The sequence below is a fragment of the Cervus elaphus genome, chromosome 27 (assembly GCF_910594005.1).
Source record: "Cervus elaphus chromosome 27, mCerEla1.1, whole genome shotgun sequence".
NCBI lineage: Eukaryota > Metazoa > Chordata > Mammalia > Artiodactyla > Cervidae > Cervus > Cervus elaphus.
The window spans coordinates 50,202,882-50,221,599 of NC_057841.1; the positions used below are offsets into that span (position 1 = coordinate 50,202,882).

General features: G+C 36.6%; 1 protein-coding gene across 2 annotated transcripts in view; it reads right to left on the reverse strand.

The window, feature by feature from the left end:
• The window catches only part of SMAD2 (SMAD family member 2), an 87,626-nt gene that overhangs the window by 40,745 nt on the left and 28,163 nt on the right, over positions 1-18,718 (reverse strand). For both annotated transcript variants that reach the window (XM_043889686.1, XM_043889684.1), the window contains exon 2: positions 16,510-16,798. In XM_043889686.1, the coding sequence (XP_043745621.1) occupies positions 16,510-16,745 (236 nt within the window). In that variant the 5' untranslated portion in view covers positions 16,746-16,798. The remainder of the gene's footprint in view (positions 1-16,509; positions 16,799-18,718) is intronic.

The following is an 18,718-nucleotide window of genomic DNA, read 5'->3' on the forward strand; positions in this document are numbered from 1 at the left end:
TCAAGAGAAACGAGGGGTTTCCCAGGTGGCACAGTGGTAAAGAATCCACCTTAAAATACAGGAGACACAGGAGACGCTGGTTCGATCCCTGGCTTGGGAAGATCCCCCAGAGAAGGAAATCGCAATCCACTCCAGTATTCGTGCTTGGAAAATTCCATGGACAGAGGAACTAGTGGGCACAGTCCATAGGGTCGCAAAGGGTCTGACGCGACTCTCAGCATGCATGCATGATATATGAACTTGTATGAAATAATTTGTATCGACCAGTCTAAAACTCTACTTACAACAGAGGAGTCCTTCCATTTTGTATGTGACTAGCAAGGCTAAAAGTTTATATCAGCTCAGGAATCAAGAGCTGATAACTGTAATAAAAAAAAAATTATAGTCTCTATAATTCTATATACTAAATGTGTCTGTATACTTCACTTTATCACCATTATACAGCTGAGGCATGGGAACAAAAAACAAGAAAATGCCTATCTCCAGATAGTTTTTAACCTTGCCTCTATCACCAAGAAAGGAGCTTTAGGAACAACCTTGTTCTTAACAAATTAGCAAAGGATATAAAGGAACAACTAAGAAACTTTCATTGGCTACAGAAAACTTAAGAAAAAACTGCCAACATTTATTTTAAGCATTTGCTTTGTACCTGGCACTATTCTTCATATGTATTACATAATTTATACTCAACCCTATAAAGTGAATTAACATGAATATTATTTTCATATAAAAAAATAAATGTGAGCAGTTAAATAATTCAAAAGGTCACAAAGCTACTGAGGTAACAGCCAGGATTTGTATCAACTTCTGGCTGGCTTAAGAGTCTAAATTTTTCAAGGTATACCTTTGCAGAATGGTGGTTTAAAATCTGTAGGTTTAAGCTTTTATATGAACATGTATTAACTATATTTTCTCATTTCTGTATCCTTGACACGCTGGCATCTGGAGCTTTGATTTCAGAGAGACTACCCCCCTCCCAGGTCTAGAGACAGCAAGGGACTCCCTTGAGAGCTCATCTTTCAAACACAAACCAACAGATTCAGAGCTCACACCTCTACTATTTAATCAAACTCTGACACACCAAGCTAATATTCTTCCTGCTCTAAATCAACCTACGGGTATGTACTAGACAACTAGGAACCACCTCTATAGCCCACAGGCTGACCAAAATTACTAAAACTACCTAGTCCTAAACTTAACTCAGCATATCCACCCAGCACTGTCATTCCTTCCCTGGAAAACTCCAATGAAAGCTCGGAGCCATGCTGTCCTTGCCCCAGTATCTATTTATCAATCCATCTTATTTTTGATGTATTCAAAATTAAGTTGTAGGTACTTTAAATCTAGACACTGAAAGCATGCGTATACTGTTAACTAAAGTTCACTGTTTACTCCTTCTTAGAGGTAACATTTACACAGAGTCAAACAGATCTTAATGGTACCATTTTGTTAAGTTTAAATTTTATCAAATACATAAATTGGGTAACTGTATCCTGACAAGAAGTCCCCTCCTACCCCTTTCTCAGTCAATCCCTCTCACCCCCTCCCCACCCCCAAAGGCAATCTTTCTTCCCCTGTGATGGTGGATGTGCAGTGGTATTTCATTGTGGTTTCACAATGTGCGTTTTCCCATTGACTAACAATGCCACACACTTTCTATTTGCTTAGCAGTCCTTTCCATATCTTCTTCTGTGATGCATCCAAATCCTTTGTCCATTTTTAAAATAGGCAATTTCCTTCTCACTGCCGAGTTAAGAAATACTTTATAAAGTGCGGATACCATCCTCTTGTTAGAAATATGTTCTGCAAATATTTTCTTCCACTCTATGACTTGTTTATTCATTTAATGGTTTTTGTTGAAATGCTTTTTAATATTGATGGAAGTCTAACTCAATGTCCTCTTATTGCTTTCCATTTCCTTTAAGAAAAAAAAAAAAAACCACTGCCTACGTCCAGGTCACAAACAGCTGAGAAAAGAAGAGAAGAGAAAGGCAAAGGAGAAAGGGAAAGATACACCAACTGAATCAGAGCTCCAGAAAACAGCAAGGAGACATAAGAAAGCCTTCTTATGTGAACAATGCAAAGAAACAGAGGAAAACAATAGAAAGGGAAGGACTAGCGATCTCAAGAAAATTGGCAGTATCAAGGAAACACTTCATGCAAGGATAGATACAATAAAGGAGAGAAATGGCAAGCACTTAACAAAAGCAGAAGATATTAAAAAGAGGTGGCAAGAATACACAGAACTATACAAAAAAGGTCTAAAGGACCTCGATAACCATGATGGTGTGGTCACTCACTGAGCCAGACATCCTGGAGTGTGAAGTCACCGGGTTTTAGGAAGCATTACTAGAAACAAAGCTAGTGGAGGTGAGGGAATTCCAGCTGAGCTATTTCAAATCCTAAAAGATGATGTTGTTAAAAAGCTGCATTCAGTATGTCAGCAAATTTGGAAAACTCAGCAGTGGCCACAGGACTGGAAAAGGTCAGCTTTCATTCCAATCCCAAATAAGGGCAATGCCAAAGAATGTTCAAACTACCATACGATTGTGCTCATTTCACATGCTAGCACAGTAATGCTCAAAATTCTTCAAGCTAGGCTTCAACAGTAAGTTAACTGAGAACTTCCAAGATGCACAAGCTGGGTTTAGAAAACACAGAGAAACTAGAGATTAAACTGCCAATATCCACTGGATCACAGAAAAAGCAAGGGAATTCCAGAAAAGTATTTACTTCTGCTTCACTGACTAAGCTAAAACCTTTGTGTGGATCACAACAAACTGGAAAATTCTTAAAGAGATGGGAATACCAGACCACCTTACCTGTCTCCTGAGAAGCCTACATCCAAATCAGGAAGCAACAGAACTAGACATGGAACAACTGGTTCAAAATTGAGAAAGGAGTTTGTCAGTGTTGTATACTGTCACTCGTATTTAACTTACGCAGAGTACACCATGCAAAATGCTGGGCTGGATGAATCACAAGCTGGAATCAAGACTGTGGGGAGAGAAATATCAACAACCTCAGATATGCAGATGATAACCATTCTATTGGCAGAAAAGTGAAGAGGAATTAAAGAGCCTCTTGATGAAGGTGCAAGAACAGAGTGAAAAAGTGGGCTTAAAACTCAACATTTAAAATACTAAGATCATGGCATCTGGTCCCATCACTTCATGGCAAAGAGAAGGGGAGAAAGTGGAAACAGTAACATTTTATTTTCTTGGGCTCCAAAATCACTGCAGATGGTGACTGCCTGCAGCACTGAAATTTAAAAGATGCTCGCTCCTTGGAAGGAAAGCTGTAACAAACCCTGGTGTGTTTAGTCGCTTCAGTCGTCTGACTCTGCGACCCTCTACACTGCAGCCCACCAGGCTCCTCAGTCCATGGGATTCTCCAGGCAAGAATACTGGAGTGGGCTGCCATTTCCTCCTCCAGGGTATCTTCCTGACCCAGGAACTGAACCCACCTCTCTTATGTCTCTCGCACTGGCAGGCGGGTTCTTTACCACCAGAAGGTTCCGAGAAGCCCTAGACAAACCTAGACAGTGTATTAAGAACCAGAGACATCACTTTGCTGACAAAGGTCCGGACAGTCAAAGCTATGGTTTTTCCAGTAGTCATGTACAGATGTGAGAGTTGGATCATAAAGAAGGCTGACAGTGAAAAAATTGATGCTTTTGAACTGTGGTGCTGGAAAAGGCTCTTCAGAGTTCGTTAGACAGCAAGGAGATCAAACCAGTCAATCCTAAAGGAAATCAACCCTGAATATTCATTGCCAGGATTGTTACTGAGGCTGACTTGGCCACTTGATGGGAAGAGCCGACTCACTATAAAAGACCCTGATGCTGGGGAAGATTGAAGGCAAGAGAAGGGGGTGAGAGAGGACGAGATGGTTGGATGGCATCACTGACACAATAGACATGAGTTTGAGCAAGCTCCAGGCAATAGTGAAAGACAGGGAAGGCTGGTGTGCTGCATTCCATGAGGTCGCAAAGAGTCAGACATGACTTAACAACTGAACAAATGTAATTCAATTTGTTCACAACAAATTGGTCACAAATGTATTTTCCTATACAAGTTTGATAGTTTTAGCTTTTAGATGAGAACTCTGATTCATTTAGAATTAATTTTTTTGAATGGTGTAAGGTGGGACCAAGGTTCCCTCATCCAGATGGACAGTCCAGTTCTCCCATTATTTGCTGAAAAAGACTTTCCTGTCTCTATTGGATTGCTTTGGCAAACCTGTCAAAAATCAAATAACTATTTGTTGGTTGTTCAGTTGCTAAGCTCTGACTGACTCCTTGTGACCCCACCAACTGCAACACACCAGGCCCCTCTGTCCTCCACTATCTCCTGGAGTTTGCTCAAATTCATGTCCATTGAGTCAGTGATGCTCTCTACATCTCATTCTCTGCTTCCCCCTTCTCCTTTTGCCTTCAATCTTCCAGAGCATTGGGTCTGGCTCTTCCCATCAGGTGGCCCCAATAACCAAGAACCCACATCTCTTATGGTTTTATAGAACCATCTGTTTTAAGGTTCTCTATTTTATCCTATTTATGTTTTTATGACAGAATCACATTATTACTGTACCTTCACACAAAGTCAGATAATTTAAGTCCTTGAACACTGTTGATCTTTTTCAAAATTGCTTTGGACATTCTAGGTCCTTCCTATGTATTTCCATGTAAATTTTAGGATAAATGTGTACATTCTATGAAAAACAAATACATATATTTTTAGGGTTTGATGGAGATTGATTTGATTCAGATTAAACTGGAAGAGAACTTATTACTACTGAGTGCATCAATTCACAAATACATGTCAGTTTACTGCATGATAGTTACAGCAGGAAGGTTGTCTCAGAGGTGTCTCCATCGGTCTCCTCCTGACAAAAGGTCCCATTTTCTTTGTTCCTCAGAGGTTGAGTAACTTCAAAGACTGTATGCTGGACATGGAACATTACATGCTGGGGATGTCAGATTCCTCCAAGAGTTAACTGGTTTTGTTTGGGCAGGTAATTAACTTGTTTGTGCTCAAGCTGCAAACTGTTCGTCTTCAAACAATTTCAATCAGTTTTCACCTTCAGCCAGACTGCACTAGCTCTCCCCCACACATACATGGCTTTAGGGGTCGGCCTAGGGATTTTGGCAGAGTTTTAAAGGAAAATCTGGACTCCTCTTCAGTGGCTGGCTCCATGCTAGAATTCTCCCGTCACTCATCAGCAACTCTGGTTCTGGTGGTCCTCAACCCTGATCTCTGGTTTTTCAGGCCAGAAAAGGTGAAATTCATATTGAAATTTTAGCTACTCTATCCATTCTGCATGGATAACAGCAATAAAAACAGAAAATTTGCCTGTCACTTCCTTCCAAGGGTCAAATCTCCTTCAAAATGTCTATTTTGTTTACCCTGTAGTGACTTATTTTTCTTTGTATTCTGTGCAGAGTTGATAACGTTTATCTGAGGGAGTGTGAGTCTGATAAAAAGAATTATCTATGTGAGAAGAATTCTCTATTTATTTAGTCCTTAATTTTTAAGATTTTGAAATTTTAATATACAGATCGTCTTTAAAAAAATGTATTCTTAGATGTTTTAATTGTATTGATGCTGTTTACAGAATTTTCTTAATATTAATTCCACTTGTTTGCTGTTAATGTATTGAGTATGAAAATACAACTCATCTTGTAAAATACAACCTTGCTAAATTTACTCATTTGCTTTAGTGACTGTTTTCGCAGCTCCCTTGTTTCTTAATCACATCATCTACAAAATGTAAGTGCTTTGACCCATTCTTTGAGCTCTTTATGCCTCTTATATTTCATTTGCCTGCCCCACTGCACTGCCTAGGTCCTCAACTATTGATAAAATAATGAACTGAAGAAGACATAAGAATGGATATCCTTGTCCTATTTCTGCTCTTAGGGAAAACATGTTATTTTGTAAGTATAATCTTAAGCTGTCAGTTTTTCTTAAATGTGCTTTATCAGAATGAGGAAATGTCTTTACATTTCTCATAAGCTGGGAGTGTTTGTCATGAATGGATGATGAATTTTTATCAAATGCTTCTAACCAAGTACAGTGATCACATTGCTTTTCCCCTTTGTTATTGCTCTGAATTACACTGATTAATTTTTGAATATTATAAACTACCCTCTCACTGTTGAGCTAAATCTCACTCGGTCATGATGTGCTTTTTGTATATTGCTGGAGGATATGTGTTTTGTTAATTTTTTATGCCTTTGCTCATGACTAACATTAATCTGTAAATTTTCTCCTTTTTGTGCCATCTTTGTCAGGTTTTGTTATCGGGGTTACAATGACCTCATAAAATGTTTTTCTGAGTTTCTGTGAGATTGATGTTATTTCTTGTGCAAATGTTTTGAATTTACCAGTAAAACCACCTGGACCTGGAGTTTTCTTTGTGAGAGAGATTTTGATTATGAGTTCAATTCTTTTTCATTGATAATAGGGCTATCCAAATTCTCCACTTCTGCACCAGCCATAGTAACATGTTCTTAACTTTGACCATTACAAATTACTGGCATAATTTGTTGAAAATATATTCATAGTATGCTTTTAATGCCTGTAGGATCTAGCATAATATTATCTCTATCATTTCATACATAGCTAATGCATGGTTATGGGCTCTTTCACTCTTATGTCCATCAGTGTTATAGGAGAATTTATCAATTCTACTGATCTTTCTAAAGAATCAGCTTTTGGATTTATTATCTCTATTGTCTCTTTTCCAATCACTGATTTTCTGCTATTTTTTATTTTATCTTCCTTCTACTTACTTTCTATTTTCTTTGACCTTTTCTCATTTCCTAGGTGACATCTTAGATATTTTCTAATATAATTATCTAAAGCTATAAATTTCCCTGTAAGCACTGTTTTAGCTACATCCCACTTATTTTATCCTTTAGTTTTGATATATATTCTAATTTTGCTCACAGTTTTCTTCTAAATAACCCATGGGTCAAAGAATTATGATAATTTCCATTTTTTAACACATGTCTTATTGGTATTGATTTCTACTTTTGTTCTGTTCTTGGCAGAGAACATATTCTGTTGACTTTTAATCTTTCAAAATTTACTGAACCCTGCAAATAGTCTTTCCTGGTGACGGTACCATGAGTACTTGGAAAGACTTAATACACTGATTTTAGATCTACTTTTCTATAAATATCAAAATAATAGTGTAATTTAGATCTTCTATGTCTTTACTCACTTTTTTAGTCTTATTTAACTCTCTATAACCACCAATTTGTGATTCTGATACATTAATTCTATCAAGTTTTACTCATATATTTTGAAACTTTTATTAACTACATACACGTTTATGGTTATGGCTTCTCAGGTGTCATTTTATCCTCTTCTGGCTCCGCTGTTTCTACAAAAGGTCACATGTCCTTCACATCATTATTTCCTGGTATGTAACATGTCACACTGTTCACTGGCTGCTTTCACGATATTCTCTTTCATGGGTTGACTATGATGCACGTAGTGTAGTTTACTTGCATTTACCCCTATTGAGTTTCATGAGGAATCTGACTCTATTTTGACGTTCAACTGTGGAGAGTATCAGCAAGTTCCACCATGTCTTCCACCCTCTGCCTCAAATGTGAGCAAACTGGGAAGGAAATCCTTGTGGCTGGTGGGAATTTTAAACCAAGAAAGTTTGGGTACACACAGGAACGCAGGAATTATCAACCCAGCCCCACCACTCCCATTACTTCCTTCTCAAGTAATTTTTGGACCAGTCTGGAAGCTTGTCCTGCTTTTCCCGAAAGATTTATCATATGAACAATAATCTTTTTCATTCCCTTTTAATATATGTTTGGCTTCACCAGTCTCACATCAAAATCAAATTTGGGGAGGGATCCATCCCACATGCAATTCACACAGATCAAGCACTTACTATAATATCGGGCACAGTACTAAGTTGTTACACATACTAGATCACTTAATCTCCCAACAACCCACAAATAAGGCAGTTACCCACTTGACAAATGAGATCATCAAAGCACAGAGATAAAGTGACATGTCGAAGGTTGTACAGCTAGCAAGTGGTGGGGACAGAGGCTGCATTCTTAATTACCAACTCTATTCTGCCTCTTACGTAGTTCAATAAAAATAAAAACGTGGCAAGATAAAATTAAACCAATAACTTTGGTACAGCATTTTAGAGAAGTAAAGCATTACAGAATGTGCTTAACAATAAAAACTAGAGCAGTCACTATGAAAGTTAATTTCTCAGGAAAAAAAATAATTCTTTGGACAATGAAATCAGTAGATTCACTCCCAAATTAAAACAGGAGGAGACAATAGAATTTCCATAGAGTCCAATAAGATAAAAGGGATACTTTTATTCTTCTTGGTTTGGAACAGCTCTTCTTCAAAACAGAAGGAAGGACCAAGTAATAATTGAAAAAGTTACTGACCTTTCTCTTTAAATGTTATCTTGAAAATACTACTTTGAAATCTTGCTAGGTGCTTCTACGCTTTTGAAAAAAAGCAAAATATTCCCCACACAAATAAAATAGTCCCTACCATTAAAAAGATTTAAATATCAATTCTAAAAATAGTTGCTCAAAATATTTCAAGTTCTTCCAAAAGAAAAAAAAAAAACAAAAACTTTTACTTAAAAAAATAAGCCAGCACCAAAATAGGCTCAAGGACATTTATTTTAATAATACAACTGATGGATTCTTTAAATTTATTTTAATACATATTCTGCTTTTAACAGTTTTAAAAAATAGTATCCTAAAAGACAAGAAATCCTAACAAAATATAACTAACATGGTCATTTCAATCTATTAAATGCGTAAAACTTAAAATAAGAATTGCACTACAGAATAGAGTTCTGTAAAAAACTCAACTTATTAATCACACATTTTTGTGATGCTGTATGTGGCTGTAAAGAAATGATTTTTTAATTTGACAATTCTAATATTAGCATCCTACAAAATAAAAACTAACTCACATTTGTATAGCACTTTGAAGTTGACAATGAATGGGATTTTACATAGAGGTTAAGATGTTTTACATAGTTAATGCAAATTATATAAGCAATCACATAAAAATTATGGGAAAATTACTGTAAGTTAATTACTTTTCATTATAAACTTCTATTCATTACCTAACTCTGAGCTTTTGCCTCACCCTTAAGAAAAATACAGCCTCCCTTAACTTCCTCTCCCACACTGGCCTAGCAAACTTGGGGTAAACCAAGTTACGGAAAAATTATATCCTCTTAATACATAAAAAGCCATAAACATAAGCAAGGATCATAAAAGAAAAAAGTCTGGGAGGGAGATAATCAAGAACCTTACATACTTTAGTTCTAATTTAAGCATCATTCATGGTAAGTTTCATACGAGTCTCAGGACAACCAATTCACATTGTTTATAATAACCCAAAAGCAAAGCTAAAATAATACTGGATTCTGAGAACAGAGATTGAACAGTTCAAGGGGAAAAAAAAATGTGATGGTAATAAAAAAAACTCTAGTTGTAATAAAATCATCCCTGGAGAGAAAGCATCACTGGATAACTTAGCAGGTATACAGTCAGATTTTTTGTTAGAAAAAAAAATATTTTGTTAAAAAGCTATGCACTTCATGTAGATGTATGTAACATTCCTCCATTCTCCCCATTCAGTCTGCTTGTCCCCAGTGTCACTAAATCTGGATTCCCTAGTTTTCAAAAGGAGAATATAGACAGTTTTTTGAAAAGCTGTTGAGTATTCCCATATCATTGCCCTCAAACAAACTCCTTTTCAAACTGTTTTCCTCATTTCTGCATAAAATCTCAAAAAGGTCACATGGTTGTTCTAGTACACAATATATATAAATATATAAAGCATATAAATTATATATAACAAAAACCTCCTTGAAAAAATTTATATTTTACTACTCTGATCTAAATCAAAACTTACTCTGTCATTCAATTTTGCTAACTTCAACTCTTCCAGAACTCTCCAGCTGTTACTCTTAAGGGCTCTGTAGGTTCTGGGATAGCAAGAAGAGAAGATTTTAGAGGAGGAAGGAAGAGCCCTATAAGGTCAGAAGCCCAAATGCTACCCTTTTCCTGCAGTTGGTTCCTGCTGCAAGAGTTTCTCTGGCTGTTCGGCTCGGGTCACTTTGACTCTTCAAGTTGAGCCTCCTGATCTTTTCAAGACAAGTCAACTTCAACTACCTTAGGAAAGTCCACCTGGCCCGTGGGAAACTTCCACTGATACAAGAGCAGCTCAGCTGCTCTCTTCCTTTTCTTCTAGGCTTTTTCAGGTGACAGTCAAGTACCGAGGAGTTCCCTGATGCCCCTCAATTGGATAAAAGAAGGGAAATGTCACAGCAAAAACCTACTTTCTACAAGTTTTCATATGGGATCCCTCTCACAAACTCTTTATCATGGCGAGGAGGTCAGTGATAGGTTAAACCTAACAATACTTGTCTCAGCTGATCTTTCCTACAATTCCTGCATGAATAGTACAGCACCTCAATCCTGATTGTAGGTTACATGCAACCAGTTCTCAGATTTGGGGGTCTCTGAATAAACATCATAAGAGTCTCACTTTAAGCAGCTGTTACAATTTTACTTCAAGGTAAGATGTAAGCAGGTCATACACAGCAAGCTAATGTTCCCTGTTGCAAAAACTGGAGGAAAAAAGGTAACAAAAAATATTTATTCAAAGACAACAGTGAGCAATTAAAGCAATGAGATTCAAACGAACAAAGACTGTGAGAAGAGAAGACACTTTCTGGTGAATAGAAAACTGTCTGTGCCATTTCCTTCCCTGGAGTCACTTGTACATTCCAGGTACAAGCTGAGCACCAGGTTCAGTCTGGGAAAAGAAATTCTAATGAAGAAAATAAACACGGTCAAACTCTGACAATCACAAGATTCTCCTCCCTCAAAGATGTCTGCCTGATTTTAAAAATGCAGCCATCAGGAGGATCAAGCACCAAACTCAAATTATGGAAGAAGAGTTGATATGAATCTCCCACAATGCTTGAGGGACTGGGTGATAGAGACCTGCCTGGATTTCAATCAAAATCCCAGGGGAATCTAATTTGCAGAAAAAGGAACGTGTCATATATGGCTGAGTGTCTTTGCTGTCCACCTGAAACTATCACTGTTAATCAGCTATATTCCAATATGAAATAAAAAGTTAAATAAATAAATGAAGATACTTTTCTATCTAACGACAGAAATAAATAAATAAAAGGTATGTGCCAGTGCAGACTAAAACAAATTAAAATGGCAACCAAGCCTCAGCCCAGATCAGCCACTGAGATTAAAGTGATCAGCCTGTCTACCCGACATAAGAAAAAGTTAATGACTCTTTGGGGAAAGCATCACTTGTAGCATCTATAAACATGGCTACAATTTTTTAAATGTTTATTATTTTAACTAGGCTGATTCTAGGCTGTTAAGTGAATTCTTCAAAGCAAATACATTATGTGAATTGGACAAGAAAAGTGGGGATGATGTTTACTGTAATGAGTGTTAAAATTTAAAATTAAATAGATAATAGTACACCTGGGTAATAATTCCGTAATTTTATAAAGGAACCTAGGTTCTAGGGCAGGTATGTTTACTCTGATAAGGTAAATGATAAAAATGCCCCATGGAAGAATGTATTATATACACAAAAGGACTTTGAATACCAGGATCCTACAGCATGCACTACCTCAGAAAAAATCACAATGCAAATGTAGGCATCAGATAAAGGTTAAGGGTCTTAGCAATGTGTCTTTCAAACTGTGTTTCACAGGAGCCTAATGAAGTGTTCATCAGAAGTGCTTTCACAACTTATACACAGATCATACAGACAGAAAATGACAAGTTGGATGCTGAGGCTGATAGTCTCAAAGTTCTAGTTTGCATTTATACACTGCTTCACTGTTTTGACTAATTGATTTTATAAATAATAGTTATACTAAATCATGATAGTTATCTGGCAGAAGCGTTTACTAAGCAAAGATAGACAATTATAATATGAGTTTTCTTAGAAAATCTGGAAGGAAAATGAAGACATGGCATACCTGAGAACATTTCAAATAAATCATATTCATGACTATAGCGCTTTACAGCAAATAAACCAACAGTTATAGTATTTCAGAAGACCCCAGAAGAGTACTGTGAAAGAACCCAAGATAGTTCTGACCCCTTTCACAGATGAAGAAATAGTCAAAAATAGTTACATGCCTTAGGATTCACATACATCAGTACTGAAGAAGCTTACAAGTCATCAAACTTCAAATTCAGACTTCTTTCTGTCATAGTACTCCATATATATTATCTCATACACACACACACATCTACATATGAGGGAGAAAGAATCATTCTTATTTTCTTCTGAAATAAAAAAGCACTAATTTAAGAACTGAAGGATACTACAGTTTGATTTTTAAAGACTTTTCTTTAATTCTTCCTGGGTTATCCAGAGAAGCAAGAGTAGGAATATGAAACTAAAAATAAACGCTGACAATCTGCATAAAGTTTACTTCAATTACTCTGATGTTTAAAAATTTGGAAGATGAAAAACAAAATCCAAATGTCAGTGACAGCATTAATAAGATACTCAATATCCTAGAAGGATATGTAAGACATTAGTAATACAACTGGGTGAGGAGATGGGTGATGACAGGAGGGGAGAGAGTTGTTTTCCCGCTGGATAATGTGTGTTCAAATGTGGAATCGTACAACACATACTACTTTTATCTTTTTAAGGAACAAACTTTTTAAGGAAAAAATGTAAACACATGTATCAGAATGTTAAGAAAATGAAAATATTGTTTCCCTGTAACAGGAAAATTGACTTAAAGGGTTTTAAAAAATATAGAAGAATAGTCCAAGTATTGCCAAAAAAGTTTTTTTTAAACATCTAATTGTGCTGACTACAAAAGTAAAACATACTTTCATAGATAAATACTAGGGAAAAATTATAGGACATTTCTCTTTTTAGGTAATCCATAAGTAATCACTATTAACAATGTGGCATTATTTCTTCTAAAGTTTCAAGATTAAGCATTAACACTTTTATGTTTTATCAACTTAAGAAAATTCCTATTCCTAATTTGTTAACATGAGCACTGTATTTTATAAAAAGCTTTTTCTAGATCCATTAAGATCAGAGCTTTCATAAATATGAATATGCAGTGTCTCCTATTAACTAACCTCCTACAGGTGAATTATACTAGCATTCCTGCAGTAAACCTTACCTACTCATGATTTGGTGGTTTTGTTTTTATAATTTAAGTTTTATTTATAATTTTTGCATCTATTTTTACGAGTAAAATTGGTATAAACTTTACTTTTGCTATTCAATTTTACTTTACCGTTCAACCCTGGTATAAAATGAGTTATGGAAGTTTCCTTTACAGTCAAGGAAACTATGGGTTATGATTGGATTTATCTAATTCTTTGCTATTAAAAACATTGCTGAAATGAACACCAGAAATCTTTGACCATATTCCTCACTGTTTCTTTAGGATGAACCATCAAAATGTCATAGATAGTCAAACACAAAGTAACACCTTAGGAAATTCCTTATAATGTATATTTACGAAAAAAAATTCTGCATTCCCGCTTATTTGTGTAAAACAAACATTATCAAATTAGCATTCAGACCTCACAGCCTCGTTTTTAACTTTACAAGCTCTCTATCTCCACTGCTGTTTCGATTTTGTTTTTCTGTAGATAATATGCAATGAAAGCCAATTTTTCTTCTTTTGACTGATTCGTTAAACATCAGTTGCCGTTCTGATTTCTGACTGAGTTGTCTTGAGATGGAAAAGCTTCATGAGACTTTATTTATACTATTCAGCTCACTGCAGCTTAGTAGGTTAAGTTCTACTCATGAATGACTTTGTGTCACCACAGACAACAGTGGGAAGGAAGCCGCGACACATGTGCAGCCACAGCTACCCTTTCTTCAGAGACAAAGTGACGAAGGCAGAGCTAATTATGTGAGGGGGGTGGGAGGGATATAAAGTCAGGCCTATGTTTCTACCCACAGTTTAGTCCCACTCTAACATCAGCAGACGGAGGTGGAGGGAAAGAAACTGTTGAGAGTCAATGAGACACTGACCATTTAAGAATATTTGCTGTTTTAAAAATTTAAGTAATTTATGCTTCATGTTCATCAATACATGATGAAAACATCAAGACATCAATACCTAAAGGTATTTTATTAACAACTCACTTGCAATTTTAAGCTAACAGACATAAAGTAAATCCATTTTGCATTACATCTTAAATAATTTTGCTTAAGCTGAGGTTTGGATTCCTCCACAACAGGCCCTTTCTGCACCCACTCCCCCTGTTTTACAGTTGACACCATGACGAGTTGACCAAATGTTTAAGGATATTAGTAGTTAAGAAATGACTAATAATCTGATACAATTTTCAACTATGAACAAGAAAGCAAACTTCAAAAAATATATGGTTCCAAACAGTATAAGAAACTTACATTTTTCAATAGACAACAGCCAATATTAAATCTACATTTCTTGTGGTATTAAAAAAAAAAAACCCACCAAATTAGACAAGCAAGTTTCTAAGCTTCAAGGAACTTTTATTAAAGAGTGAAAAACAAGATACTGGACAAGCAACACTTCACTTTCATTAATCAGGTGAAAGTGTTGCAGAAAAAAAAAATCTTTAAATGAAGAAGAAAAAAAAAAAAAAAACCTCTGAAACCAGAGCGTAAAATGAAAAATGGACAAGAAGGAAAAGAAATCTGACTAAGGGGACTTCCATAGTTTAAATACAAAGTCTATACATTTTAATCAAGAGGCTGCTACCTACTGAATCTCCTTAAGAGACAGACTGCACGACTCTCCTGACAGCTCCGCTCCGCCAACACGTCACCGCACGGGCAGTAGGGCCTTAAATGGAGCTGTGCCAAACCACGGCCCCATGTCTTCCTGGACCGCGCCGCTCCCTTGGATGAGGAGGAAACATACTAACCAGTCTCCAGCTCCACCCTTGACAGTCTCATGGCCCTTTTCCTCACTTCTTTACCTAAGACTCTCTGATGTCTCCCCCCTCACCCACTCACGCTCAGGTCCAGTGTGAAGCCCCAGCACGGGATGCAGGGCTTCCTCACTACCACGCAGCCTGAGGCCTGCCAGCTCCCGTCTCCTCCCCTACACCCCAGGACCCCGGTCACCAGCCTCCCCACCGCCACTGTCCATACTACAGCGTCACTCTGGGTGAATCAAGCTTCTCCTAACTAAATTCCTCCTTGACATCCACCTAACTCGGCCACCAATCTTTCTTCAGGAGGAAAATTTTCACAAGCTGCGGATAGGGAAGGCTTCCCACTTTGGACACTACTCCCTGAGTATACGTCTTTCAGAATGCCTATTGTATGTTATAAAACTATCTTTCTTATTTTTTCAAGTTTACCTCCCTTACTAGGAAGTAAACAACTCAACAGCAAAGACTATATGTTGATATTAACAACTGTTCAGTGAACTGAAATGTCAGGCATCTATAAACATTTCTAAAATGAAAGAGTAAACCAAGAAAAGCGACTCTTACTTAAGAAATACATGAAACAAGCAAGGTAAAAGAAATGGATAATTAATCTACCAAACAAGGCAGGAAACATTCTGTTAGTATTTGCAAGTAGATAGGCTGGTGTTACTAGGCTCTATTATCAACAAGCATCCACAGTGTATTTCCCAAAACTCATTAGAAACATGTCAAGTAGAATGGTTTCACATGCCATATGCTAGCCTATGTGTATGACACTGCAAACAATCATTTTACAAAATGCAAAAACTGACACTCCCTCAAACTCTATAATGTGCACAATTATAGCAGTACAAATTAAAACCACTTGCTACTTTATTTCAAAAAACACTATTTCTGAGAGTGGTACTACTCTGAAAATGATTAAACTTACACTAATAAAACTTCAACCTCTCAGGTAACACATCCTTCTAATACAAGAGGCAGGTCTTCAAGACAGGTTCTGACCAACTATGACACACAGGAAGCTGTCTTACGTACGGTTCTTTGTTAAAAGTAATGTTGTAACTCACATAAAAACTATACAAAATTCATCACAATGTGAGCTGCCTCTGTTAACTCCTTACTGAAGTTTTGACCAAAGGAGGAGAAAACAGTCAGTCACTACTGCGCTAGTGATAGAAAATCTTTTGACTCTTTATTCAAATTTGATCACAGAAATTACAAAAGCATACAATGAAGCATTTAGGCAATGAAGGTAAATGAAGACAGTGGAGATAAAAATACAATCTAAGTATTTTATTTGGCTTGATTAACCTTCTCACTGTTCAAGAAAATGATTTCTAAAATAAGTCTTAATGAGTCAAACAAAATTAATGTGACAGGTTTAAGAACAGCTATCTTATTTTAATAATCACTACTGATGGGTGACTTGAAAGTAACAAAATTTCAGTAACGTTCCCTTAGATTCCTTCAAGCAACTTTCAACAGTAAGGCCCTCAAATTTCTTACCTAACAACACTTACCTTGGTATGGTAACACATTTAGTATTACAATTCTGAGTGGTGATGGCTTTCTCAAGCTCATCTAATCGTCCTGTTTTCTTCAGCTTCTTCACCAAACTTTTAACTGCTTTCTCACACCACTTTTCTTCCTGTCCATTCTGCTCTCCTCCACCCGCTCCTCCAGATCCACCAGCTGACTTCTTCCATCCCAACAGTCTCTTCACAACTGGTGGAGTGAATGGCAAGATGGACGACATGGTCTTACCGAAAGTGGTGGTCCACTCTAAGAAAATATCCTCTTTAATCTAACCTAGAAGAGACACCAAAAGAATAGTTTAGAGCCTAACTTTACGATCAACCACTAGTTTTAGCACAGTACCAAAAGCCAATTACAAGATGAAACAAATTCAAATTATTACTTTCACAAAAGACGTTCAGAGTTATCTTTTTCACTCTTGAAAATATCTTTACCAATTTAAATGAACTGTGAAAAAAACAAATTCTTCTAAAAACAAGACAATGTTATAAGTGGATAAATATAATACTTTTGCAAGTAAAATCTCATCTTTATCAACACTGGACAAGTTTCTCATTACCCATACTACTTTATTTTTAATTTTTAATAGTATCAATAAAGTATTTTCACCAAAAGAAAGTTTTCCTCACTTTTTGGCATTTCAATCTATTCTCAAAACATGTTAACAAAAGATACTTTTTAATTTACAAGCCAAACCACCCCAGAGTTTTTTCAACTTTCATAGCTAAGTATCATAAAGGAAAATCTAAAGTTGTAACAAAGGAAAAGGCATCAAGTGTGAAGTAAACAAGAAGGAAAAAATAAAAGTAAAAAGAGTCTGTAAAGAAAAGACTTGGTTCACTTTTACCATCCCCTGAGAAGTCTGTTAATTAAGCTTCTTTTTAAAAAATGTTCATTTTTATCTAAGTAACAACATGTATAGGGAATAAAGTCAAATACAGCTCTTCTTACACCAAGGTACAAATCTTACACCAAGGTACAAATTCCTTAAAATCTTTTAAATTTATTCTTGCTATTTATACCTCAGTAATGATAGCCCTTGAAACCATCAAGTTTAGATATACTTATCGACTTTTCTACAGGAAAATCAGGATTTACACCACAGCCACTTGCTTTCCTCCAACTTTAAAAATAACTATCTCCCAACTGCAGTTTTCTACCTGATGACATTAGTAGTAAACTATTATACAATCCTGTGCTCCTTTCTGTACAACTCTCTCCCTGCAGCTATGTCAGTTTCTCATCCGCCCAGTTTCCTCAGCAGCCACTGCAAATTCTTCCCACACTCTCCACAAGCCCCTCCATTACAATTTAATGTCAATGGCTGTAATCTCAAAGTAAGAGATAAGATAATTTGCCACTTGAGGACAGAACTGGAGAGTTCAGATTTGAGAAGAATGGAAAATATTTCAAAATCTAGCTCTGAGAAATTCAGTAGAAAATCCAACTACAGCAAAGTGAAATAACAAACTTGATCAGGTATTTGCTAGATTATATACCACAAAGTATTCCACAAAGGAGTTCCACTTCTAATCAGGATGTAAAAGATCACAATAGATCATCACTTTCACCCTAACAATCAATACAAGACAGGAAAGATATAAAATCATGGTTTTTCTGAACCGATCAGGAAGTTTAAGATTCAAAGTAACCTGAGTGGAACTAAATTTCAAAAAGTGTTGAGTCTTGATAGAAAAAGGAACCCACAGATGGTCTCTTTCCTGGTGGAGTGGCTATGGAGGAATAATCCCACCACAGTGAGAATAAGGAGAAATCAACCTAAATTTTAATACATTTTAACAGCAACATGTAAGCTGACAAGATATATTAGAATTCCAAGGATTCCACAGAACAAGTCTGCACTACTCAACCACTCAATCCCACAGACCTGCGCCAAGTGTTGGCCAAAATGTGCCAAAGGGTAGAGGACAAGGCTTGAAAGCTGAGATAACCCAAGAAGCTAAAGGTCTTCCTCAAATGCCCTGCAGAGGAGAGGTAAGAGAAATTAATCCAAGAGACTCCAGACACTGAGCTGCCTAGGCTGATGTGGGACAGGACAGCTGAGACAAGAACTTCTACAGAGATACTCTGTAAATTGAACTACCAAGGCTAGGGTAGGAAAGGATTGCTGACAGAAAGCACTGGAAGATACAAGAGCCTGGGGTAGCACTCCAAAATCACAAGAACCCAGAG